Source organism: Lissotriton vulgaris, chromosome 7, assembly GCF_964263255.1.
Source record: "Lissotriton vulgaris chromosome 7, aLisVul1.2, whole genome shotgun sequence".
NCBI lineage: Eukaryota > Metazoa > Chordata > Amphibia > Caudata > Salamandridae > Lissotriton > Lissotriton vulgaris.
In genome coordinates this window covers 793,561,730-793,589,163 of record NC_141695.1, presented here as the reverse complement: position 1 = coordinate 793,589,163, position 27,434 = coordinate 793,561,730, and the positions used below count along the sequence as shown (strand labels likewise).

Genomic DNA, 27,434 nt, shown 5'->3' with positions numbered 1-27,434 from the left:
CCATTTGCAGAAATACCGGCCCTAATCCTATTCTTGTTAGTACCTGTTGCATGAAAGGCCACTCGACGGAGTCAAAGGCCTTCTCCATATCTAAAAACACTGCCACTGCCTTAACGTCCTGTCTTACATGTTGCATTGCACCAAACACTGAGCATATGTTATAGGTGAGGTTTCTACTTGGAATAAATCCCGCCTATTCTGGGGCCACCAGTTGCGGGGCCAGGAGTGCTTGGTCAAATTGCCAAAATGTTTGCAAATAGTTTGGTATCCACATTCAAAAGGGAGAGTGGGCAGTACGAGATGCACTCCTCCGGAGGCTTACCCGGTTTGGGGATAGCCACCAATAGTGCCTCTCTCCTTGTCTGCGGAATACAGCCTGTCGTACACCGGTCATCGAAAAGAGTCGCCAGGTGTGAGAGCACAAGGTCAGAAATCCACCGTGAGCCCATCCGCGCCCGGGGCGCTACCAGACTTCATGCCAGCCAGGGCCTCCAGTATCTCATCCTTCTCTATGGGGAGCGTTAGAAATTCCCTGTGGGTGTTTGTGAGCGTCGGGAGGTCAATGTGTTCCAAGTAATCTAGGATCTCTGCTTCTAGGTCCCCTGCTCTAGTCGTGTATAAGTCTGCATAGTATTGCCGGAACCGCTTTGCAATGTCCGCCTCATCATTTAGTTTCTCACCTGTCTCTGCCCTCACTGCTGTGATTAGCTTCCTCCCGCATTTTGTACTCAGCACTCTTGCAAGTACCGATCCTGGTCTGTCCCCCTCCCCATACATACGTGCTGTCGCATATTTCCCCATATGTTTAACTTCCCTGTCTGCCTCCTCATGGTACTCTTCTAGCAACACATTTATCTCCTCCTCAAGTTCCTTGCCATTTTCTGTCAACTGACGCTGTTCCAGTTGCCCCAATTTCAGTTCCAGGTCACTTAGTCTTTGTCTTATGGATTTGAGGACCCCCGAGTGCTTCGCCATTGCCACGCCTCGAACGTAGACCTTAAACGCCTCCCATATTGTTTGAAAGTTGGCAACCAAGCCTATATTAGTCTCAAAGTATGTTTCTATGGCCTCCGCTAGCTCCCCGTTGAAGAGCGGACCCAGCAACGAATAGGGTGGGAAGCGCCATGTAAACTGCTGTATAGTTCTCTTAGGAGTGGTAAGGACCATCAATAACGGCGAGTGATCCGAAAGTGTACGTGGCAGCACCCTGCAGTCCCTAACTTGCCCCAGCAGCGATGTGGAGGCTAACCAGTAATCTATGCGATTATGCACATTATGAAAGGCCGAATAGTGTGTATATCCTCCCTGATCCGGGTTGTGTGTTCTCCACACGTCGTTAAGATCCATATCAACTATCACTCTGTCCATCATCTGCGCAGCCGCGGCTGGTCTTCTATTTGGGCCTGCTGATCTGTCCCTGTTCGGGTCTCTCACTAGATTGAAATCCTCACCCCATAAAAACTGCGCTGAGTGGTACCTACTTGCTGCTTTTGCCACAGCAGTATAAAACTCTGGGCAATCATAGTTGGTGCCGTACACAAGTACTAACACTAAGTCCATCCCTCGTCCTCGGAATCTGGATATCACAAACCTCCCCTCAGTGTCCGCTCTCAGCAGTTCCAACGTGTATCGCGTCCTAGGGTTTACCCATGTTAGCACACCCCTGGCATGAGTTGTGAAGCCAGCCGAAGTGATATTTCTTGCTAGGCACCTGCTGCGCAGCATCACACTCGTCTGTGGATGATGGGTCTCCTGGAGCATAGCCACATCAACTTTCTGCCGGTGCAGGTAGCTCACTATCTTACGCAGCTTGCGATGGTCATTAAGCCCCCTGACATTCCACGTCATCGCTACAATACCATCAGCGTGGTGTGCGCTATTCGCCTCGGCCCGTCCTGCCATCAGTGTCATTACCATATACAGTAGATCTTAGCTCGACTTGCATGCTCACAATAGATTCTGTATGCAAAAACCAAAACCATCCCTTCCAACTCTCCCCAAACCGCATTCGCTTCCCAACCTTTACCTCCCGCCACCCACAGTTGACCACCCCCAACTTGGTCACGCAGTACCCCCAGTCCCACCCAACCCGCCCCCCAGGACCTCCAACAAACACATCCCACAACAGGTTATTTATGTGCTCTAGCACGTGAGGGCAGAGGACGCTCCATATATAATTACAGTAGCTTATCTATCTATGCCCAATGCCCTGTCGCGCCGCCGCCGTGCCAAAACATTTGCATCATTGGAATTCTGAAATATTCACATGCGTACCAGGTGGATACCTGCTCAGGTACATCATTTATAACCCCTCCTGACACTCCAGGCACTGTAGTCCGTTTATACTCTACCATCATCTTTGTACCACATATGTTCCCAAGTGATTCCCTACTCCCCTCTCACAATGGCAACCAGCAAAGCTGTGGCCCCATCACCATCGGGTCAATGAGTCCCAGCCCCTGTTCTCCCTGCTCTCCCCCCAAAACCTGCAGAGAGTTAGTCTAGGCATCCCAGAGCCGCCTGGGCTTCGAGGTCCTCAGTCTTGTCCTGCAAAGTTTGCATGAGCTTCCCCAGCTTCTCATGGTCAGTGTCCAGTGTGGAATGCGCCTCCTCCACCTCCGTGATCCTCCTCTCCGACATATCCAGCCTCTCTGCATGATTATCCAGTCTTTCCGCCATGGGGTCCATCCGGTAGGTCAGGACGTCCATTTTCGTGCCCAGATTCGCTATTCCGCTCTGCAGGCTCTTTTCCATAGATATTAGTAAGCTGCGTATATCCGTGCAGGCAGGTTCGCTCTCTATTTCCGGCATTCTCTCGGCCTCTGAGCCTGCAGCGTCGTGAGATTTCGAGCGCTTTTGTCCGAATGACAACTTCGCCTGCGTCTTGTCTCCTTTTACGATGTCGTATCAGTGTTCGTCAGGCCTTCCCACAGATCTCGCTGTCAGCTTCCTCCGGCGTCTGGGTGCAGTGGGGAATGGCCGAGGGGTTGGCGCCCACCCAAAGAGTCCCTCTCAAGACTGTCTCCAGTACTTTGCTCGTACTCTCTGGCCAATTCCCAATGGCCCCAGTATTGCTCTGCTCAGACTCACTTTTCACCCCACCTCTACACAGTGCAGGTCTCTCTCGTCCACTGGCAGCTGCAGCCCTTCTTCTGCCCCTCTCTGCGGGCACTGATATGCGTGCAAGTCGTCGCGCCTCCGCACTCCTCCGCTCTGCCAAGGGCCGTGGTCTTCAGTACTTGCGGCGGCGAGCCACCTCACCACCCGCTCGGCATTCTCCTCTCCCCAGTCTCTCCGTGGGGGCTCCCTGTGATGGGCAAACAGTCTCCACAACGTACCTTGCTCCAGATGGTGCCTCTGCTGTGGGTACGGCGCCCCCGCGACCCCACGATGAGCGGATGCGAGACTATTATGGGTGCCGCTCCCTGGCAGTCGGGGAGGGGATTACCCACTCCAGCTATTCACTTCTCACTCTGTGTGCTGGGTCAGACTTTCCTGCCTCACCATTCTGGCCCCGCACCAGCTGGGACTCCGTCCGTCCTGCTTCCAACACTTGTGCCAATACCCGCGCCTCACCACTGTTCAGTCTTGCAAGAGCAAGGCACATAAGTTTTTATAAGGTGGGCTCTGCATCCGCTGCCGCACCACACCCGAGGACCCTTCCGCTCCTCTGCCGAGTTTGCACTCTCCAGCCACAAAGCGGCTCAGGCGCCCCCCCCACCCGTTCCCCGCCGCCGACTGCTTAGTGATGTGTGTGGGGGTGGGGGGTAGGCTCTCCGCATTAATCTCCGGCCGCAGCTCTCCGGGTCTCTCCCTCCACCAGAGACCGCAGCTGTCACTCCTCTTTTTCTCCGGGGGGCCGCCCCACTCACCTCGGGCTTCCTCTCCCAGTGCACTGATCTACACCGTCCCTTCTGCCTCCTGGGGGGGTGCGCTCACAGTGCCTGATTTCCGCCGTGCTCAATCGCACCTAGCTTCCCAACGCGGCAGACAGGCACCGGCCAGACTTTACAATCGCCGCCGCACTTCGGGTGACGCAGTGCGGCCGCGTCTCACACTGTGTAGAACGCGGTCTGCCGGCCCAGGAGCCGCTCCCTCCACACACCTCGTTAACTCCAGTCAGCCACCTCCAAAATCATTCGGGATTGCGCCCGTCTCCAGTGCTCGCTGTGCGGTAACTAATTCTGGACCGTGGAGTTCTAATTAATTCCGATGACACAGGATAAATGTAGGATAAATGCACGGCAGAACGGAGCTCAGGGCTCAAGTGGTCATCTCGGTCGCGAGCAAACTCCACCTCCCTGTTCCCTGTGTTGTTGCCGTAACCAATCTATATCCTAGGGTTTTAAGTAGGTGCCTTTGTGACCCCTCGATGTGTTTCTTTTGAAGACAAATAATATTAGCCCCTATCGCTTGTAATCCCACAGCCACTCTTTGTCTTTTTTTCCGATCGTTAAGACTACAAATATTGACGGTGAGAATCTTCCGCCTAACCATTAAAATCTGTATCTTTACCTGTCTGCTTATTGTTCTCTTCTAGGATTACCATCCATTTATGCCATTCCTGGCCTTTAATCTGCTTCTTATACCATGGTTCAACTTTCTTAGTTGCACAACTTACATCTGTCAGCTGTCTGAGATCTCCCTTCCCGCATCCACACTCCCAGCCCCCTCCCCCACCCTTCTTAGGGCAATCAGGCTCAATCCTGACCCTGCGTGACCGAGTCTGGACCATCCTCACCCACTCTCCACCCCCCCCCCACTTCCTCCCGTGCTCATAATCAAAAAGAAAAAAGAAAAACTTGTTGTACTAAGAAAGCATTTCTTGCAAAACAGAAATATTTTTCATATTAAGGCCTTCATAAGGAAGTAAACATTTCAGCCAATATATATACATCCCATCCCATGGGCGAAAAAATAGATAATTCATCATTACAATACATGAGATATCTTAATCTCTGCTTCCTTAATCCCTCAAAATGGTATGTCAGATATTATTTACTCTCGGTAGTCCTGGCTTTCCCAGCTGTAATCTCCTCTGGCAGTTTCTGGGCTTGTATTTCAGATGTAAAATAATAGTTCCGCCCTTGAGAGATGACTTTTAACTTAGCTGGATTCTGTAGAAAGACTGTAGCTCCTGCTTTTTGAAAAGGAGTTATGAGTTGTCTGAGTCTCCATCTTTTTTCCACGGTGGCATGCGCAAAGTCTGGTTTCGCGAAAAAGGAAAAGTTCTCCCGCTTCCTCTTCATATTGGGTCTAGCCAGATCGTACACGGCTTGTCGGAGCAAGAAATTCCCAAAGTATATTAAAATAACACGAGGGTACGCCTGAGTATTCGTAGGTGCATTAAGAGACAATGTCCTGATAGGTAAGAATATGTAGGCAATTAATTATGCATGCATACAGCATTACTCACAAAGAAAGAAGGAGAGCACTCATTGGTTTTGAAAAAAGATAGTTAATCATCTTATATTGTATCACAAGTTCATGGTCAGAAATTATACAGTTAGAAGCAGCACTGCATAAAATGAATTAGTGACAACCATAAAATACTTAGTGCATAAAAAAGTGTCTGTGGTGAAGGTGGCGACGCAAGTGAAGAGGTGAGCAGCGTGGACGGCGCACTGTGAGCAAGGTGCAAGCAATTTACAGTGAGTGGCTCAAAAAAGTGTGACAACTTGATATCACAATTTATAAAAGTTCTTTCAATCTGATGTAGAGCCACAAGGGAGGAGTACGCCTGTTAATGAGCTGTTAGGTCGACGGCGTTTCGATCCGTATTAGTTTGGATCGTCATCAGGACTTGGTTGTCTAGATTAGGGCGTGCTAAGGTCAATTCCGATGCGTAGACAATTAGGATAATGCTGACGCCTCTGTGATTAGTTCAGGGGCAGCATGGCGTGTATATCAGGCAGCAGAGCAAAAAGTCATCTGGAACCTGCATCAGGGCAGGGTTTTAGGTTGTGCAGGGCGGCCGTCTGTGATCAGCCGTTGTGCAAGCACGGTTCCTCGTTTGGATTTATCTCCACGCCGACACGCAGATTCCATCAGGAACCGTGATTGGAAAATGGCTAACCGTTGACGGCCGCCCAGCACGCCGATCTGCTCAGGAACCGTGCTTTTTTTTTAGTCCGTGTTTTTGGTAGCTTCCGTTTTATCTTTGTTTTTGTCCAGTTTACTCCCCTTACCAGAGTGTATTTCGTTTTTCTTTAAGTCCGTATCAATTTTTAAGTCACTTTCCTTTCCAGTAATAGACTGCGCGCTCGAGCGCGTCTTACCTCGACCTCCTCGTGCTGCCATGGCCTCCGTATAGTGATCTTCATGGTTTCTCCGGGCGTCCTCGTTGCTGGGCAACCCCAGCCGGCAGCCGGCACAGATTCTCCCTCTGGAAACCGTTGTCAGAAGCAGCTGAGCAAGTGATTCCCAGCGTGTACAGCAAGCCTCATATCGATGTTCCCCTGTCTCTGGGCTCCGTCATGCCTCCGGATCCATCGGGTCCATCGGATACTTTCTATCACTCGCACTCCCATGTACTTCACAATTCCTTCGTTTTTCACCAGCCGTAGAGCTTTCCCCTTTGGTTCGCCTTCAGATTGCCTTCATACCAATCATTTTTCATTCCATTTATTCCATCCTGCTCGGATAAGAGCATAGCGAGGATCGGTGCGGAGTGGAGGTGAGTGAAAGCTATCTCACTCAGATGCCACCTTGCCCCATTTTCGAAGAAAATAAGTTTTTAGGGCTCGCCCCTTTTCTATTTCGCAGAAATAGAAAACATGTGTGAGCCCTTATGTCGTGACAAGCTCCTCATGCACGAGCTTGCCCGAGCCTTCCCCCTGCCAGCAGCATTTCTCCTGCACTCGGCCCACCCCCCTCCCTCTCCATATGGTGCGCTCTGCCTCAGGCCAGCATCTCACCTCCCATAATTATTCACTGCAGGGCCTGCGTCTTGTCACCCTTCCTCCCAGTCCCCACCAGCAGGCCTCTCCAGTGGCTGCATACAAATCTGAGCCCCAACCACTACTTAAGGCACCCCCCTCCCTCTCCATATGGTCGCGACACCACATCAAAGGCAGCCCTTCTCCCAGCAGGCAGCCCACCCCCCTCCCTCTCCATATGGTCACGACACCACATCAAAGGCAGCCCTTCTCCCAGCAGGCAGCCCACCCCCCTCCCTCTCCATATGGTCGCTCGAGTTCCAGGCTTCCCCAGTGTGCGCTCGTTCACTTCACTTTTTCACAGCCGCAGGTCGTGACTCCTTTACCACTGCTTGTATTTCCGTGACGTGAGCTATTACCTGGGGAAGCTGCAAACTAACTTGATCCAAGAGTACTTAGGCAAGCTGGACCTCTCCTATGCACAATGGCGTCAGAAAATCTTAGACTTGACATGCATATGGACAAATGACATAGGGCTGGCACCCCGCTCAGCTGTGGGAAGTGAGAGTGTCTCTCTGACGTATAGGACTCCGCATTAGTGGGTGAATCACCTTTTGAGCCTGCTCGACATGCGATAGACGCGCTACATGGATAACTGGAAACTCCGAGCTGCCCTGCACGGTTACAATGTTTACATGGCGTGCCTTGGAGACTGGCTTCTGTCAGAAGGATGAATGTCAGTACAGGCCCGGGCGGGGGTCCTGTCTGTGTTTAGGTGGCTTGAGACTATAAACTGTGTCCAATGATGTGTGGAGTGTCTTCCACCCCACTCAGTTCTGTAACTTTTAATTGGCATATAACCTATAGCTAACTGTACAGGCATCCATAACGTGACTATCAATGTGTGCTTTGTATACACACACGTGCACATGTGCTTATGGATGCAGGCCCCTGCATGTACTCAACCTTTCATCTTTCTGAGGTCGATGAAATGGGTACCATTGAGTTGGGTAACAATAAACATGTTATTCAACTGCAAGATACCCTTGGGTGAAAGTGTGCTTTACAAATGCACATGTTATGTTATATGTGTATATGTGTACGCGCGCACACACACCACACAGTTGTGTGGGGAAGGTATTTATGAAGCTATTTATTGCCATTGCTCAGTGTGGTAATAGCCAGAACTGGTGGGATACGAAGGATCGAGTGGCCCACGAAGTCCCTCGGCTCTGAACACTGCTTATCAATAGCAAACCACTTTCTATGCTTTTGACTATTATGTCATACTGTTTGTTCATATTTAGCTGTTCTAAACAAAGGTATTTATCTACCTGGACACAAGGAATTAAACCTGTCAAGCAATAATCATGTTCAAGCAGTCTTATAATGTGCCGAGTTGGTTTGCTCTGCAGTCATTGCAACATGTAGTTTATGAGCGAGGAAGCAATGTTTTCTTACATTAACGTAGCTGTCCTATGGCAGTGGCATCGGATTTGACTTTTACCTTGCAGTAATAGGAGGATGCATGTGTCTTTGTACACTTGTTCCAAATAAGATGTTTAATTGGCCGTCATGTATTCTCCGTATCGTGACAAAGATATGTCTGTATTGTGGAGATCCAGTACCTTGCACTGACATCTGTAAACGTGCCTCCTCAAAACTCTCATCACAGGGACAACACTTCTGAGGCAGCCAATCACAAGATACATGTCCTATGCCATTTATTATATATTATTTAGTCTGGTTTGAGGTTATGGCAGTCGCAGATGAATGGATGCCTTCAAGCATGCAGCGTCAGTTTGAGGCAAAGCTGCTGAAGGTGTGCTGCAGGCTACAGTGAAACAAAAACATCACTGAGACTTCTGTCTGCTTAGCTTGCAGAAGCAGCAGCCAAAAGCTTAAGGTTTCGTGTGACACCTCAGCCCTGAAGACACTCAGGATGGAGTCTGACACAAAAGAGGGTCCAATCCAACAACCACCAGCACTGACACTAGTTGTCACTGGGAATTATTATTGAGGGATGTGTCATGGCACACAGGGAGCAGAGCTGTAGTGTTTCCCTGTGTGTTTGGTATTACGGACATGGCAGCGCTGCTCGGCGCACCGCTGCGTGGCTGCAGTACATTTACAATTTTCTATCATGATGACCGTCACCCCACTGGGCATTGTGAGAGCTAAAAGTTGTTTAATTTATAGTGCTGGATGTGTACGCCACATTCGCCCCTCCCCTCAAAGCGCTCTTTTTGTTGTCTTGTGTACTTGAGCATGTGTCGTGTTTCAGGTCTTTGGTGGGTATGCCGGCATGTCCCTAGCGCTTCAGTACATCACCACCAGCAAGGCTCCTTTTAATGGCGCTGTGCGTCTTAATCTCCATGTCTGTCCAGCTGCAGGGTTCACTGTGGCGTTACAACCAGAACTGCAAAATTTGGAATTTGAGAACAATGATTAAATCTCGGCGTGCTGAAAATCCTGTGATTCTGGGCATATCACTTCTCCCCGTGCCTCAAGACATGAATGTGATCTTGTGTAATTTAACTGGTGCTCACGCACAGTTATCCAATATCTTTGTGTGGAGTTTGCGCTATATAAAACTGCAATAAACGCTACTCCATCATGGTTTTATATTTGTTTTCATCTTGTTGGTTGGCCTGCTGGGGTTGCCTTCCGTCCTGGCTAATCTTGCTTGTTACTTGTGGAAATCGGCACAAGAGGATTTCCTGGAGTAAACTGTTTCTTATTCCTGATTGAAGTATTTACATTATTATATTTTTAAAAATAGATTCCTTGCGTTTTTGTAGCTGATCAATTAATTACATCTTGTTTATTTCTTTTTTTGTTACCCTTTTAACATTGGACCGTAAGAAATTGGCTTTTTTGATGGGTCACCACTAGATCTTTCTTTATGGGATGTTTTCATGGTATTTCTTACAGGGCGCTCTTGGTTAATCTAGTATAAAATTGAACACAAGTACTCACACTTAATTTTTTTTAGGCTTCTGTTAATATATGTAAACTATAGTGGATATTTTGTTGTCACCCTCACTCTATCTATCTATCGCCCTCACTCTATCGCCCTCACTCTATCTATCGCCCTCACTCTATCTATACCCTCACTCAATCTATCTGTCTATCGCCCCTCAATCTATCAATCTATCTATCTCCCTCACTCTATCTATCGCCCTCACTCTATCTATCACCTTCACTCTATCTATCTAAAGCCCTCACTCAATCTATCTATCACCCTCACTCTATCTATTGCCCTCACTCTATATATCTATTGCCCTCACTATATCTATCTATCGCCCTCACTCTATCTATCACCCTCACTCTATCTATCGCCCTCACTCTATCTATCACCCTCACTCTATCTATCTATCTATCTATCTATCTATCTATCCATCTATCTATCGCCCTCACTCTATCTGTCTATCTATCACCCTCACTCTATCTATCGCCCTCACTCTATCAATCGCCCTCACTCTATCTATCTATCTATCTATCTATCGAACTCACTCTATCTATCTATTGCATCACCACAGCATCACTCAGCACAACCACAGCCACACACAACCACACACACAACCACACACAACCCCACCCACACAACCACACACAACCACACTCAACCGCACACCCAAACACACACCCAACCACACACCCAACCACACACACAACTACACACACAACTACACACACACACAATCACACACACAACCACACACATCTATCTATCTCCCTCACTCTATCTATCCCGCTCACTCTATTGATCTGTCTATCTAATCGCCCTCACTCTATCTATCGCCATCACTCTATCTATCTATTGCACTCACTCTATTTTTCTATCTATCGCCCTCACTGTATCTATCGCCCTCCCTCTATCTATCTATTGCCCTCACTCTATCTATCTATCGCACCACCTTAGCATCACTCAGGGGCACCACAGCATCACTATGCACTACCACAGCATCACTGAACGCCACAGCATCACTTGTCGCCACCACAACATCACTCAGCGCCACCACAGCATCAATCTGTGCAACCAATCAACAACAACTGGTTCAAATATGTTCTCTCAATGTTTCAAGCTTTATTACAAATGTCACAAAAAGATGTTAATATTTCACTTCTGTCCTTGGATTTTCGTCACAATAAAATACATTGAACATAATCTTCACAAAAGTTATTTCCAAAAGTTTAAGCTATTGCCATTATAAATTACAATAACTTTTATTTAAGTATTAATTATTTAATTTTTTTTAAAGCCATTGTTATTTGTAATATCAATACATCTAAGTCACTTAAATACAAAACATCTTACATTACAAATGCTATAGGTGTCACATTTGCAAAAGTTAAAAGTATTGGCATTGTAAATGACAAAGCTATTAATTTCGCTATTTTCAAAACAAACACATAAATAAAAAAGGTGTCATTTACAATACCAATAGCTCAAACTTTCCTAATGCGAGACCTATTGCATTGCAAATGCTTGTTTAACTGACAGCTAATATAGTTAATGAAGAAGACTGGAGGCGGATGCATTACTTAGGAGACTCTTGAGTACCTGGGCAGCCATATTCTGCACCTCGTGGAGATGCAGAGTCTGATATAGTAGGAACCAAGTATAAGGTATTCCCGTAATTCAGACGGAAGCCAACTAAAAAGTGCATGATTTGAAAATGAAATTCAGAAATAATGACTGGGAGAATTTTCCTAATTGCTTTCAAAAGCAGAAAACAGGTTATTGTTCTGAACAATCAGGATCAGAAACAGAAGTGAAACCAAGGTTCTATTTGCCTCCACGAGGTTGTTGTCATTGGCAAGCATAAAAATAGTCAGGGTAGCCTCTGTGTATTCCTTGAATTCTTGATTTTACAACAGATTAATTTTCTGAGGGAGCAATGTACAAGTTAAATTACACAGGCGACAGGCCTAAGGATGAGTCCTATGGAAAGTCACAAATGATGGCCAAAGGAACTGACCAGAATGATGGCTAGGCAACTTCAGCAGCTTGAGATGAATCAGTTAGCGAGTTTATGAAAGTAAATGTGGATAGTTGAGAGTTCACAATTTATGAGATATTGCACTTTAAAAACGCCTTGTGATAGTTTTGGTAAATGGCAGGGAGGGAAAGTGGGACCTCGAGAGAGCCTATGAACCATGACTAATAATTTCATCATAAAGGTAACTTTATCTTACTTCTGCAGCCTGGCTCTCCCCTCTTCCCAACCTGCGTTTAGCTTCAATAGCAAGAAAGACAGGCAGGAAGGGTAGACCAGGCAGCATCAGGCAACCAATGACTCAAGCGAATTGAGCATCTGCTAAATTATTGAAAGCACAGTGCTTGCAGAGTACATGCAGTGTAGTCCAAGTAACTTCCTCCATATTTCTCATACAGGATAATGCTGCAGAGCTATCTTGACTGCGGTGAATTGTGCAAAGACATTAATTAAAACAAACATTGGCAAAGACATTAGGTCACGCCTTCTAATGGGTGTCCTCAAAGTATTTATCAATACTAATATAATAAAGAGAGAGCCCAAACCTTTGAGGCAGGTAATCTCAGGAACCACAGCAACAATCACAACACCCAATACAGCGTTGGAAAGGGCAGTTGCAGCAGAAGGACATAGGCTATGCAGACGCCCACCATATACATTTAAAAGGTAAAAGAACCGTGCCAGCAAAGTAGTCCCTTGTGGGCGTGTCTGCGTTGTGCTGTGGGCGTGTGCTGGTGGCGTGACAAACGCTGGGGGCGTGTGGTACGTTCCGCCCTTCATACCATGTCTCATGCCATGTGCTAATCCCACCCTGCTCCCTTTAAATACCCCTGCACCCCATAATCATAACCCACCCTTACTCCTTAAAATACCCCAACACCCTTAAACACTAACCCATCTTAACCCTATAAATATACCCTGTACCCCAAACCTATCCCTAAACCCTAAAAATACCCCTGTACCCCAAAACCCAAACCTAGCCCTGAACCCTATAAATACCCCTGTACCTCAAAACCCAAACCTACTCCTGAACCCTAAAAATACCCCTGTACCTCAAAACCCAAACCTACCCCGAACCCTAAAAATACCCCTGTACCCCAAAACCCAAACCTAGCCCTGAACCCTAAAAATAACCCTGTACCCCAAAACCCAAACCTACCCCATAACCCTAAAATACCCATGTACCCCAAAACCCAAACCTAGCCATGAACCCTAAAAATACCACTGTACCCCAAAACCCAAACCTAGCCCTGAACCCTTAAAATACCCCTGTACCCCAAAACCCAAACCTACCCCTGAATCCTAAAAATACCCCTATACCCAAACCTAGCCCTGAACTCTAAAAATACCCCTGTACCCCAAAACCCATACCTATCCCTAAACCCTAAAACTACTCCTGTACGCCATAACCCCAAACTATATCTGAACGCTTAAAATACCCAAACACCCCAAAACATATACCTCAGTACCCCAAAACATATACCCCTATACCCATACTTACCTTATCCAAACATAAAAAAAAACATGCTTTTACCATTCATGCATTTACAACGAATTCCGTTGTAAATGTATGTGTGGTAAAAGCATATAAAATGTAATGCCATGCGTTATAATGGCATTGCGGAGTCATGGTACTTTCGTAATGAAAGTATGCGGAGTGATGGTATGCGGAAAGAAAGTTGCGGAATAATGGGTGTTTACCCTCTCCCGGTAGGTACATTGGTGGCACGGCGGCCCACATCTCCAGCAACATACTCATGTTTTTTCACCACCCATTTGAAAAATGCACAGGTATCTCTCATTGATGGCCAGCACCGACAAACACTTTTAGACAAATCTCCCGCCACAAGTTCTAGAATTGCGAACTTTAGAGCTGGGGAGCTACGTTCGAATCTCCGCATCAGCTGAACATCCTGTGATTCCAGGCAAATCGCTTTGTCTCCCCGTGCCTACCACAAATTGTGTTCTTCTGTAATGAAAAATTGTGCTCATGCCATGTTGTCGAGTTCGCGCTATATAATATTGCAAGGAAAAATAAAGTAGGGAAACTCGAGTTCACACACTACTGAACGCGCACTCTTAAGTGCATCAGCAGTGCACTGTGAATCGGAGCGTTTCACAGACCTGTCACAGATAAGAAAGGCTATCAAAACGAAATCCTACAAAACAATATACTACTGGCCGGCAGCAATTCATACCTGGACAACGTCGGGACGGGCTGCTAGTACCAATATATAACAACACCTGAAAGTTAAATAAATTTAAACAGCAACACATAAACATACTGATTAATGATAATACATTCATATTTATCTAGTACTAAGAGTGTGACATGTAATCTTAGTTGTAAAATAATTTACAAAGTTTGTATTTGCATTTGTTTAATCGAGGGTGAGATCATTAGCACTGTATTTGGCACACCAGTTATGGTTTGTATGGCTTTGTGTGAGATAGGGATTGGGCCCTTAACCAGAAGTTGTAAATTTCAGTGCTTTTCAGTTTTAATTCATAATTATAACAACACTTTAACTTTGTTTTTAGGTGACTATGGGCTAGATGTAGGTAAATAGGATTTACTGAATCGAAAATACAGAATTTTACCGATTCGGTATTTTCGAATCGGTAAATGCTATGTAGTTAAATAATCGGTAAAAATTACCGAATCGTTAAGATTCGGTATTTACGGAATCGGTATTTACAGATTCGGTAATTGCCATTCATTCCTATGGGCCTGGAGGCCCATAGGAATGAATGTCAATTACTGAATCGGTAAATACCGATTCGGTAAAATAGGGAAAGAGTCAAGGGTGGCAGGGTGTCACTTTGACACCCTGTTGCACCCCTGAATAGTCCTTGTGTGCACATGTGGCACACATACATGCCCTAAGGGCATGTATGTCTGTCACATGGCACAGGTGTGAATGCACAGATTTGCATTTACAGAGGTATTCGTTATTTACCGCCAACTAATAGTTGGTGGTAAATAACGAATCCTTAAAGCACAGAAGCACTCTTTAAAGTGCTTCCTACATGTCATTTACCGATTTGGTAAATAACGAATCGGTAATACCGATTCGTTATTTACCGAATCGGTACATTTGCCACTTACATAGGAAAAGCCTATTACCGGTCGGTAACGGCCGATTTCAGCCGTTACCGACCTTTAATAGCCTTCCTACATCTGGCCCCTATATGTATGTAGAACCCCAGGCAGGTGTGTGCACCTTAGCACTTCGTTATTACAGAAGGGCCTGCAGAGGCTTGTGCGGCCCGTCTTTAATCGGGATTGTGCTTGTTCCTCATTTGTGTCAGTGTGATCTCAAGGAGGCATTTGCTCATTTAAAAATGAGGAAACACTTATTACAGACATGGGCGCAAAGGAGCTGTTAGGGGTCTCATTGAGGGGATGCAGTCAGTGCGCCTCCTAGGGTAACTTTTGAAAGGAGAAAAAGGTGATCTCGTGGCCCCCGGGAATTTGCCCTGCTGGCGTGCACAATCATTCACTGCACCCACCTGCATGGAGATTCCTGTCTTCCTTTTCAAATTCAGGAGGGTTGCTTCCTGCACAGTGATAGGGAAACCGGAGACATCACACAGTTGGTCTGTCTTTCACGAATGTGCTGTTTCTAGTGAAAATCTGGGTTCACAGCTGCACAGGGAACATCACATTTGTTGTGCAATGGTCAGTCTTCGCCGCAGTAGACCGACTTAATTGTGCACTGCGGTGCACAGTAGGACAGTTGTGTGTAATCTATAATATGCCACAAGGGAGAACACGGTGTGCAAATGCTACCCCCTTCACACACAGGCATCCCACATGGCGATAATGCCACCTTAATATTGCAGGGCAAGACACTGCCCACCGTGGCAGTGCAAATAATCACTCTGCATGTAACCACAGACCCAGAAACAAAGCCTTCCCCTATCAAGAACTGTCCAAGGAGTTTTTGGGTGACTGGTCAAATAGCATATTTGACACCATCTTCCAGCCTTCAGAAAGGAGCCACATTTGTAGCTTATGGCTGAAAGATGACGCCCACTGCTAGAGTCAGAGTAGGATCACTGCGTAATCTTGCTTTATGGTGGCATCGGTCCAGACTCTGCACTTAAGCAGTGCAGACACTCACACTGCAAATTAATACTTTAGACCCTGACACGGCCGGCAAAGACCTCATCCACTGTGAAACTGCCCACCACTGTAACAGTGCCCACCCTGACAGGGCACGTGCTGACAATGCTGCTAATCACAACACTGCTACAGTAGGAGAGCCCACTGACCGGGCACACCCTGAACTGCCTTCTTTGAAGATCACATACTGTGGCACTGCACACCTTGAAGTTGCACATGCTGACACTGCCTACTATGACAATAAATTCCATGTGTATGGCACCACAGTACTTAACACTTTGCCTGCAGTTTATATGTACTAGAATGCTTAAAGTTATGCACTTAAACATCTATTGTGTTGAATTCATATAGGTACGGTTTTGTAATGTCCCTCTTATTTTATATTAGGAGTCCCCTTTCCTGGTTCTCCTTCCAAAACATTGGCCACACAAGCATTAATAAAGGCTTTAGTTTTGGTTTGCCATACTTTAAAGATTCTGTTTAGTGAATATAGTGCTGTCTTTGATATTTATGTGTTAGACGTTATTCTCTGGAAATTAAGCCTACCCAGTCGACTATTCACCCCTCACTATAAACGTGTCAAAATGTTGATGAGTGTTATTCCCCAAAACACCAGTCCCCACTTCTAAATTCAACAATAATTGTGATTTGGAGAACTCTAATTAGATTAAAGACAAAGAGTTTACTACAGTATTACAATGTAGGTTTAGAATTAAAGCTGTAGTCTCCATGTCTGCCTTTGCTCTCTCCCACTACTAATAAATAAATTATAAATATATATGTATGTGTGAGTATATATGTATTTTGGAGGCTGTTAGAGTCTTACAGACAGACTTGTATAATGTTCTTATTCTTATGCCACTGTAACACCCTCATTTAGTGTCCAGGGCGGCATTTACTCTCACACTGTTATCACATTATATACAAAGAGAGACACAGATATATTAATATTGAAAATAGTCAGAGAATCCCTGGCTCATTGAATTTCTCCGCTTTTACTTTGCCTGCTACCACACAAGAGATTCATGTTAGTATCCAGAACTGCTTTTGATTTCACACTGTGAATAGTCTCCAGGCCTGGCTTTCCTCTCACACTATTGTTGTATTGCACTTTTTTAAACAACGTGACCTGGATAAATCGGAGCGCCAACTTATTTGCTTTCTTAGAACATATGCCCTAGCCATCCCTGTCACACTAAATTGTACATGTGAACACTAAAGAAATTCCTAATCGTCAAACTGATTCTTTATACTATAAAAAGATAGACTTTGTCAAAGCTTTTTTCTTAAAGTAAAGATGCACCTTCTCTTGTACCTCTTATTGCTATTGCGTGCTCCAATCCTAGGTCTGAAGGGCAAGGGAAGTAGAATCATCTTAGAGTTTTTGAGTTTGATTTATTCTCACCTCACACATTGTGGCTTCAACTGTGCCCTTGGCTGTGACAGCATACTGGTACTTATAACGCAATCCTTTAGTGAAGTTGTTAAAGATTTTTCCCCATTGGTAGTATGGACATTTACTCAGTAACTTGAAGTGCTGTAAGGTAGAAGACATCAACAATACATTTCTAGCTTGTGAAGCCAATGTTACTCCACAATGACCAAGAATCACCAAATATAATGTAGTGGATTTTGTTTTAGAATACTAATCAATCTAATATATAAGCTGAGTAAAAATAAGTTGAAAAAATACAACAATACATCAGCTAAGTTGAAATAACTCAGTAGATTGAGCCATAATAAGATGAGGTTTATTTATTTATTTATGTATTTATTAATTTTACAGAATAGTGATAGCCACAACAATAATAAAAACAAATTAAAGTAATTAGGTATTCCATAAAGAAACTTACCCCTCTGTTCTAACCCTAGATGGACTACAGGACCATCTATCCCGGATTTCTAGTTAGGGAGCTTAGAAGGTGTCAGGCTAATATAGAAGTCTGTAGAAGTGTTGGAAAGGAAATAAGTGTTTAGCCTAAGGATTTACACTTGCAGGAAAAAGGTCTGACTGTCTAACTGTGGTTAAACCAATTAAAATAACAGGAGATGCAGAAAAATCCTTATCTCCTCTCACACCACCAGATACCAACCAAATCATTACTTGAGAGGGTCATTCAAACCCTCATTTAAATTCCCATCAGATTGACATTTGAACTGTAAACTGCAACCTTGAACATCTCACTGTCCTGATACATGCTGAACAGAAAGCCTCTTCTGACCATTTGTTCTCCATGGTCACTGACGAGCTCTTCCCTTCCGGCCTCACTATTGTCAATCTAATACAAACAATATGCCTTTCTTTAACTAACGAGAAGCATGACAATGCACCTGCGAGAAGAAAGAAAGAATATACCTACAAGACTAAACATATTTTAATTCAGGCCTGTAGTCAGGCTAAGCAGACTCAGAACTCCATATGAACTTCAAATACATGAGTATACATATGCAGGTATAACTGAGTAAATGCAAAACGTAAATAAGAGTAGATAATTACATTTTTATTTTATTTATTTATTTAATGTGATTTTATATAGCATGAACATTACCCGAAGGTGTTAGAGCGCTTTACAAAAGAACCAGTTGCGTTACATAAGGACTTTGGATTACATGAGTTACATAAGAGATACAAACAGAAAAGAATTGCAAATGTACAAGGTGTAAAGTCACTCAAGGAAGAGATAAAAACAGGAAAGAAATTGCACATGTACACGTTAAAAGTCACTCAAGGAAGAGATACAAACAGATAAACTCTAAAATCACATGGGAATGGTAGGAAGTACAAAACTGAACGATAGTATATAAACCTCCAATCCCTATGATTATTATATTTTATTAATACATTTAAATGCTTCCAGCACATTAAAGAATTTAAGGCACACAGGGCCCAACTCACAAAGGTACTCTTAAACCTGAAGTCTAAGTTTAGAACTGAATTCTAACTTTAGACCTGAAGTCTAAACTTAGACTTCAGGTCTAAAGTTAGAATTCAGTTCTAAAGTTAGACTTCAGGTCTAAACTTAGATTTCAGATCTTAGCTTATCGTTGTTAATCGGTCCCACAGTGACTATAATGTCAGATGTGAATATATAATTGTGACAAATAAAGGCAGAGCCTAATTATGCTGCTCCATCTTACCAAACCTCATTTCTAACTGGCTGTTTGCTTCTGGCTGTCTTAGGCGGACTTTGATGTCATGGAACCGGCTAACAAGTTCCTTCTGGAAGATGTTACTTTGGAGGAGGCAGAGTGGATCCTGAGGAGGGTGAAAGGGTTTTGCTGCCTTTCGATCCGCAATAACAATGACCGTAAGATTCCTGTAGTGTCCCACAAACAGGGATTACTTTTTAATTGTTACTTGCTTTTCATAAAATAGTGTGACCACATAAAAACCTTTGTCCGATCCCATCCTCTGATCTAGAAGGCTTTCAAGGTGATGGTTAAGAAAACAGCCCTGGAAAGATCAGAAGGGCACGTGAGAGCGTTAGTAGACCAGAAGGGAAAGGGAGAGGTATAATGTGTAGTAGAAGAGTGGAACAAAACTATTTCCTGTGCCCATTGACAGCAAAGCAGCATCAATGGCCAGGATCAGCAGGCTGTGGGGTCTGGGTTATACGTACAGTGCAAGGTTAAAAACTGTGGCCAGACCAGACACTTCAGCGCACATCCTCAGTAGGCGCAAAGAAACTGAGCACAGGGTATAGCCCAATACCAGTGGTTACTTAGTTCGGGTAAGGGCCCCATCAGGGCAGTTGCTAAAGTATAAGATTATACTACCAGTAGATACACAGGACATTTGTTTTAAGGGACGGTTTGGTTACTTTCCACGATATATGTGAGCCATACGAGACATCAATTAAGATGTCATCTGTGATGTCATGAGCATCATGGGCAAGGTGATTGATTATTGGTTTACTCGATAATAATCGAGCATTCCAGTTGTGCTATTTCGTTTGTTTTGGTCCAGAACTATAATACACCCCCAATTACAGATTTTCAGATTTTTTAACACACTGATTTGATGTTCTGATAGACAACCATAACTTCCCCTGCAAACGTTTTCCAGTGATTATGGGTTCTTTTTAATGTAAAATCAAAATACAAAAAAGTAAAATAACTGAAAAATGTTCTGCATGAAATTTCGAGTAAGTTGACCAGTACTTAGAAACTACTGTACCTAAATGGGTATACTTAAAACGTAGTGAAATATAATTCAGGCATTTTTTATGCAAAAAAGTTTAACAAAATATATGTTTATCCAGAAAACATGATGTGCAGTTTCACAAAGAAGTTGATTGCTATATAGTCAGACATTACCTGAACATTTGAACTTTTACAGAAAATTAACAAAACCAGTAAGAACAACACTTTTTGAAATGTGGAACTGAGTTGGACTATAAAATGTACATCCATTCTAACGAATGCTCATTCATTGGAGTTAACAAGCACATGCAATTTGAAAACAAAATGTGAATTCAGACCAACAAATGTACATGAGCATGTAGAAAGTTGATGGACCAAAAAGGAAGTCCTGTTTCTTCAGCAAACAGACCACACTGCACACTATCAAAAAACAACTGCAGAGACATTACAGTTACAGTAGACTTAGACGAGTTTTTGACAAAATTTCAATTACTGAAGTGTGACGGACTTTAGCAGATTCTGTAGACTAGATGTGGTCATGACCTATAAATATGTAAACCATTTTTGTCATATTGGGCCAGATGTATCAAAGGGTTTTGCCCATTCTGTGTCTATGGGGAAATGTGTTGATGCATATGGCCCATTGTGACGTGAGAAATGTGCCGAACATCTACCACATTGGGTGCTTGATATGGGACGGAGAGCCTGTTCTGCTCAGTAGTTTGGGCTGTCTAAGATTTTTATTTGACTAAATCAATACGTGAACTAATGCAATTGTACCTCCACCTGTGATATCACTTGAATGTATACTTTTGTTATGTTCTTAAGAGAAGGAGTGAGTTTGGAGCCTGTTCTGTTGACATGTTTGAATTTTCTGAGGTTTTCCCTAACTAAATAGATGAAATGAGCATCAAAGCAGAAAGAATAATGCCTGCTTTTAGGAACTATGAGTAGCTGCTCTGATACAATTTGTTTAAAGTGTGGCTTGAATGTGACCAGTGACCTTCTAAGAAATTTGAAAAGTATTATATAAAGAAGGTTAATTATTTATTATCAGCTGAAAGGCAGGCCCCACCCAAGGCCTCTTGGGGGTACTGGGGGTATCCCAAGTGGAACACAGGGCCCCCAAAATGCATTTGTTTAAAAAACTGTTGGCTGGATAAATGGATCCTGCCGAAAATGTAAAAAAAAGAAAATGAAGCGCAGGCTCACGCGCTTCATAACTAATCGGCCCCTGGGTGGCCCAGGTCCCGTCGGCATTTTAATAAAGGGGAGGGGGGCACGGGCCCCCCTCCTGGGGTTCTTGATGCCCCGGGAACCACCAACTCCCAGCAGCTTGATTTGAAAAAATGCAGGGGAGGCCCTTCTAGCTTCCCCTGCTGCCCCGGAACCACCACCTCCAACTGCTTTTTTTATTTACAAATGGGGGTTCCTCTTGGATGCCCCGGGGACCACTACCTCCCTGGGGCTTTATGTTTAAGGAATGCAAGTGAGACACACACACCCTCCTGCTGCCCCAGGGTGCCACCTGCCCGGGGCTCTAATTATAAAAAATGTAGGGAGTCCTCGCGGATCCTCCCCACGCAGCCCCGGGTACTGCCACCTCCTGAGGCAAAATTGAAGAAAGGAGGTGGGCCACGCGGCCCTACTCTTATAGCTATAGATGGCCACAACCTCCCCCCCCAGGGCTGGCTCCTGCCATGTCCCAGGGTACCCACCCCCAGGACATAGCTGTTTGCTCTGGTTTGGCTGGAGCTTTACCGCTCCCACCAAGCCACAGCAAACCATGCTCCGCTTCTAGCAAGCAAGAGCAGAAAAAATGCTCTTGCTTGCTAGAAGCGGAGCACCATTGCTTTTACACTCGGGAGCTGCATGTTTTGCAGCTCCCTATGGGTAAAAGCAATGCTGGCTCCTGTAGGAGACAGGGAGCAGGCAGGGATGCGGGGGCCTAGAGGATTCTCTCCACGGTGCCGTAAAAAAGTAACTGGGTACCCTGGTGGAAACCAGTGCACCCAGAAGAGTGTCCGAGCCCTGGGGGATAGTGTCCCTGGGGCTGAAAAAGACCCGGGAGGGTGTCCACTTGCCCCCCCCTAACTTTATATTTTTTTTAAATTTATTTATTATTTTCCAAAAGAAATACAAAAATAAAGAGAAGTATACATATTCAATATACACTGGTGATTCGTAGGGTGTCACTATACAAAGCGTACAATTGTCCGAACATACTCAAATTTCAAGGTCAAGATAGGGATAAAGGCCCACAGTGGGACAACATATCTACAGCAATCCCTTAAGGCAACATTACCACGCACTGTTCCCATCAGTACATGTACAGTATTCAATTCCCAAGTTCAGTGAGGAGCATGGACAGGGGGGGTAGGGACATCCCACAAAGTATGCATTAATCAAACAACCAAGATCAGGGTACTCCCACATCCCTCAACCAACACCCTCGGGGACCACCACATGTGTAGGGGTGTGTTGGCTTCTCTCAATGGTGCCTGCTATATATGCGCGGTATGGGCCCCAAATGTTGCCTGACCTGGATGTGGCGGGGACCATGGCGGAGTATTCGGTACTATTAATATTGCAGCGTGTCATGCTCCGGAGCCAGGAGCTGTGTAGCGGGGGTCGTCGGTCACACCATCTCAGTGCAACTTTGCGTTTGGCTAGCAGAAAACTCAGTGCCACCAGCCTGCGCACTGTCTTTGGAAATTCAGCCACATATCCCAGGAGAGCGATCTCCGGGATTGGGGCCAGAGTTAAGTGCAGCATGTCACTGAGTGTGTTGTGTACTCGGGACCAATATTCATGCAACTCAGGGCAGGTCCATGAAAGGTGTGTGAAATCTTCAAATGGTCCACCGCATTTGGGACAGGCGTGGGATCTTGATGGGTCTATCCTATGGAGTCGCGCTGGTGTGAAGTACAACCTACGCAAAAACTTAAAGTGTAAAAGTTTGTGTTTGCTATTGATAGAGACGTCTTTTGTCGCTCTACAGCACCACTGCCATTGATCATCGGAGATGGTGTATCCCAAATCTGTCTCCCAAGCAGCACGCACTACCTGATCTCGAGAGGGGAGGAGGTCGCAGCACATCTGATACATCCTAGAGACCAAATGTGCGCCCGATGGGTGTTGTATGATAAAAGTGAGGGGCGCCATCTCCTCGGGAGGGAGGGGGTACGAAGAGAATGAAGCGCGCAGCAGGGAGCGCAGCCTGGTTATAACAAATGAGTCCATGAACGTTCTCTCCGTAAAGCGGTGATCTTCTGTAAGTGAGAATGCATGTCCGTCCGGGTACAAGTCCCCGACGGAGGCAAAGTGGAACTTGGCCAACGTTTGTCGCACCACAGTTTCCCCAGTTATCGGGAGCCAAGTGACGTTGGGCAACGGAAGGGCCTGGGAATATAGCTGTGTAAGGCCGACAAGGTGGCCCAGTCTTCCCCACGCCCAGCACGTAGATGAAACAGTTTGGATGTCTCTCGGATCTCTCGGAAAGCCCGACGGGAGGGTGTTGGACAATGATCCCGGCAACACCAAATCGGCCTCCGGTTTCAGGTACGGAATCCTGGCGTCAGGGTGGAACCATGGGTATGCGTAGGAGCACTGCGCCACCAGAAAATAAAGATAAAAATCTGGGACGCCTAGTCCACCCCACTCATATGGGAGCGTTAGCACGCGCCAAGCCACTCGCGGGGTCTTGCTGCCCCACACCAGTTTCAGGAGTAAAGAGCGGAGCTGCGTGAAGAATACTTTGGTGAGGGGTATAGGTATATTATTGAACAGGTATAGAAACCTCGGCAGTACAATCATTTTGATGATAGCGACACGGCCGGCCATGGACAATGGGAGTCTACTCCATCTTTCAACCTGCCCCTCAAGGGCCGTCAGCGCAGTTCCGTAATTTAATCTGATAATGGATTCAGTCTCCAAATGAATATGGATGCCTAAGTATCTCACCGAATCCCGGCTCCACGCGAGGGGGAAAAAGTTGGGCCATTCGACCGTACTGGGCGTGAGCGGGAATACGACCGACTTATGCCAGTTAATACGGAGGCCAGAGTATTTGCCAAACCGGGTGATTTCCAAGAGCAATGGCTCTAGGTTGGTCTGGGGCTGCCTGACATAGAGGATGGTATCATCCGCATATAGCGAAATCAAAAGTGGGCCAGTGCGAAATTGGAGGCCTCGGTGTAAATGCCTTTTCTGGAAATGACGGACCAATGGGTCCATTGCCAGAATGTATAACAGTGGGGACAGGGGGCAGCCCTGTTGCATACCACGCGCCAGTCGGAACTGGGCAGTGATTGTACCATTTAAGCGCAGTCGGGCGACGGGAAGAGTATACAGTAATTCCACTGTGTTTACTAAGCATTCAGGAATTCCCATACGGCGCATCACAGACATGAGGAAAGGCCACTCTAAAGAGTCAAACGCCTTTTCGGCATCCAACAGTATCGCTGCCGCCGGAGTATCAGGGTCAACCCGGTGAAGAACGGAGAAAAGGGTGCGGAGGTTGAGGGACGTGGAGCGGTGTGGGATAAAGCCTGATTGGGCAGGAGAGACTATGGATTCCATCAGGAGCGAGAGGCGGATGGCAAGAACTTTCGAAAGATCTTGTAATCGAGGTTCAGTAAGGATAGAGGGCGATAAGATTCACAGAGTGTAGTGTCTTTGCCCGGCTTAGGTTACAGGACGATGACCGCCTCTCTTAGAGTGGGGGGCAGACAACCTGATTCAAGGGCCTCGGCGTACATTTCTACCAGGCCGGGAACCAGCAGATCTTTGTAGGTCTTGTAGAAATCGTCTGAAAACCCATCCAGCCCAGGGACCGAAGAACCCTTCATGGAGTCAATGGCTTCCTCTACGCTATCCAGTGTTATGGGATCAGCCAAAAAGTCAATCATTCATTTATCTAAATATACCATTGCAATCTCATTCAGGTAATCCCCGCGGTCAGTAGCATCGTCAGTCAATGTAGAGGTGTATAAATTAGTGTAGTAAGACAGAAAGGTGTCACAGATCTCAGGCGTGATGCGTAATATGTCTCCCGTCGGTCCTCTAAGCTCCGTGATATATGAAGAGGTGTGTGGCAGACGGAGTAAGTGTGCTAATAACCTGCTAGGTCTTTCGCCCTCCCCATGTTGCCTAGCCGTGTATGACCTAGCCAGGAATCGGAGCTCTCGTTCTGCCTCCTCCCTAAACTCCACCATCAGTTGTAAGCGCCTGCGCTCCCTCTCCTCTGTGTGGTGTTGTAGCTGTTCCGTGTCTAGCGCCGCTATGTCGTGCTCTATACGAGAGAGGGCAGCCCGTACATCGCGCAGCATTCCAGTATGTTTAGCAATGCACGCTCCCCTGATGGTCGCCTTGAATCCCTCCCAGAGGACAGCCCAGGTGTCCACCGTGCCTGTGTTTAGGTCAAAATATTCTACAATGGCCTCTCTGATTTCTTCTGTGAAAACTGGATACAATAAAGCCTTCCCAGGGAAGCGCCACCTTCTTTCATAACCACCCTCCCGGGGGACCCTCAATCTCAGCACTATAGGGGAATGATCTGATAGTGTGCGCGGCAGTGTAATTAGGTCCGTTACCCACCCAACCACCTCCGGGGATATCAGCCAATAGTCGATTCTGGTCCATGTGTCGTGGAACCCGGAGTAGTGGGAATAAGGCGGTGTGGCAGTGTGCAACAACGCTTCGATGTCTACGAGGGAGAAGTGTGTACAGATGTCTCGCAGGACTGGGCGTGAGTGGGGCCTGGTGTCCGGGGTAGTTGCCGTGCTGTCCCTTGACGGGTCATAAAGTAGATTAAAATCACCGCCAATTAGTAATAGGCCAGGTTCCGAGTTCAATAATTGTATCTGGAGATCATTGAAGAAAGTGGTTAGGGCCATATACCCCAACGAGCGTGACCCTGTGCCCCATGAGGGTTCCCGCAATGATGACATATCTGCCCTCCTTGTCGATGACAGTGCGAATTAGTTTAAAGGGTAGTCGCTTGTGGATGCAAATTGCCACCCCCCCTGGAGTACCTGTTGTAGTGGGCAAAGAAGCGATGCGTACCCCAACTTCTGGCCACCCTTGTGGGGGCGTCAGCGGTCAAATGAGTTTCCTGCAGGAAGACAATGTCTATCTTATGCCTAGCTATGTAATTAAACACCTGCTTACACTTTCTGTCGTTGTTCAGTCCCCTAACATTCCAGGTCATCAATGACAATTCTGAGGGGCCCGATTGCAACCCTAATCTGGCCATGGGAACAAGGTAAGGCTAAATGACCTATAGCATGAGCAGTTCAGTACCAAAACTGTAATTGCAAAGACTTCAGGACACCTTCTAAAATAACAGAACCAAACAAACCTCCACTCCCACCCCCCACCCAACCTCTTGCAAACCCCAAAGAGGAACATCCCACCCAGCGCGGAGGTAAAATGGAACATTATGAGCAGTAAAAGCGCAATTGAAACTGAAACCTCCGCAATAAAGAAAACAAGAAATTCCCCAAGTAGAACGGCGATTGCCACAGGGGGTAGCGACGCCTCGTCATCCGGGCTATCAAACCACTTTTGTGTAGCAATCAATCCAGAGAGTCTCCAGTCGCATCACCGAATTTCCAAAATATGAAAGTAGAAACATGCGTAAGAGTACAATTGTCAGCCATGTCCAGCGTCCGTGAACAGATCTACGCTTTGTTGAGAGTCTCTCTAAGCCTGTGACGGTGCCCTGGAGTTGTCCGCATTCTGGGAACCTCTGGATTTATAGGTTTGGCAAAATTCCTGTACTTCTGATGGGGAGTCAAAGACGCGAGCCCTGCCGGCTACCACCACTCTAAGGCGTGCAGGGTAAAGCATACCATATTTAAGGCCCAAATTTTGCAGAGTAGCTTTAACCCCGTGTATGTCTGACGTGCCTCTTGGACCATGACGGTGAAGTCTGGGTAGAATGACAGTGAGTCGCCCTGCCATCGTATTTCCCCCTTTTTCCGGGCGGCACACAGGGCTGCATCCCGGTCCCTGAAGTTCATGATCCTGGCAATGATAGGGCGTGGCGGTGGACCCGGCTTTGGTCATGGACCTAGGGACCGGTGGGCCCTCTCCACCACAAATCCCGCAGTAAACAGGTCTCTTCCGAACAGGTCAATGAGAAGCTTTTCCACGAAGACGTCCATCCGGCCGGTTTGGGTCGATTCCGCCACACCCAAAATGCGAACGTTGTTGCGTCGTCTGTGCGCCTCCAAGTCCTCATTTTTTATGGCCACCTCCTTCAAGATCTTTTCAACT

General features: G+C 46.1%; 1 protein-coding gene across 2 annotated transcripts in view; it reads left to right on the top strand.

Annotated features, from left to right (window-relative positions):
- The window catches only part of CARD14 (caspase recruitment domain family member 14), a 224,736-nt gene that overhangs the window by 135,126 nt on the left and 62,176 nt on the right, over positions 1-27,434 (top strand). For both annotated transcript variants that reach the window (XM_086931046.1, XM_086931047.1), the window contains exon 14: positions 19,192-19,318. In XM_086931046.1, coding sequence (XP_086787172.1) covers positions 19,192-19,318 — 127 coding nt within the window. The remainder of the gene's footprint in view (positions 1-19,191; positions 19,319-27,434) is intronic.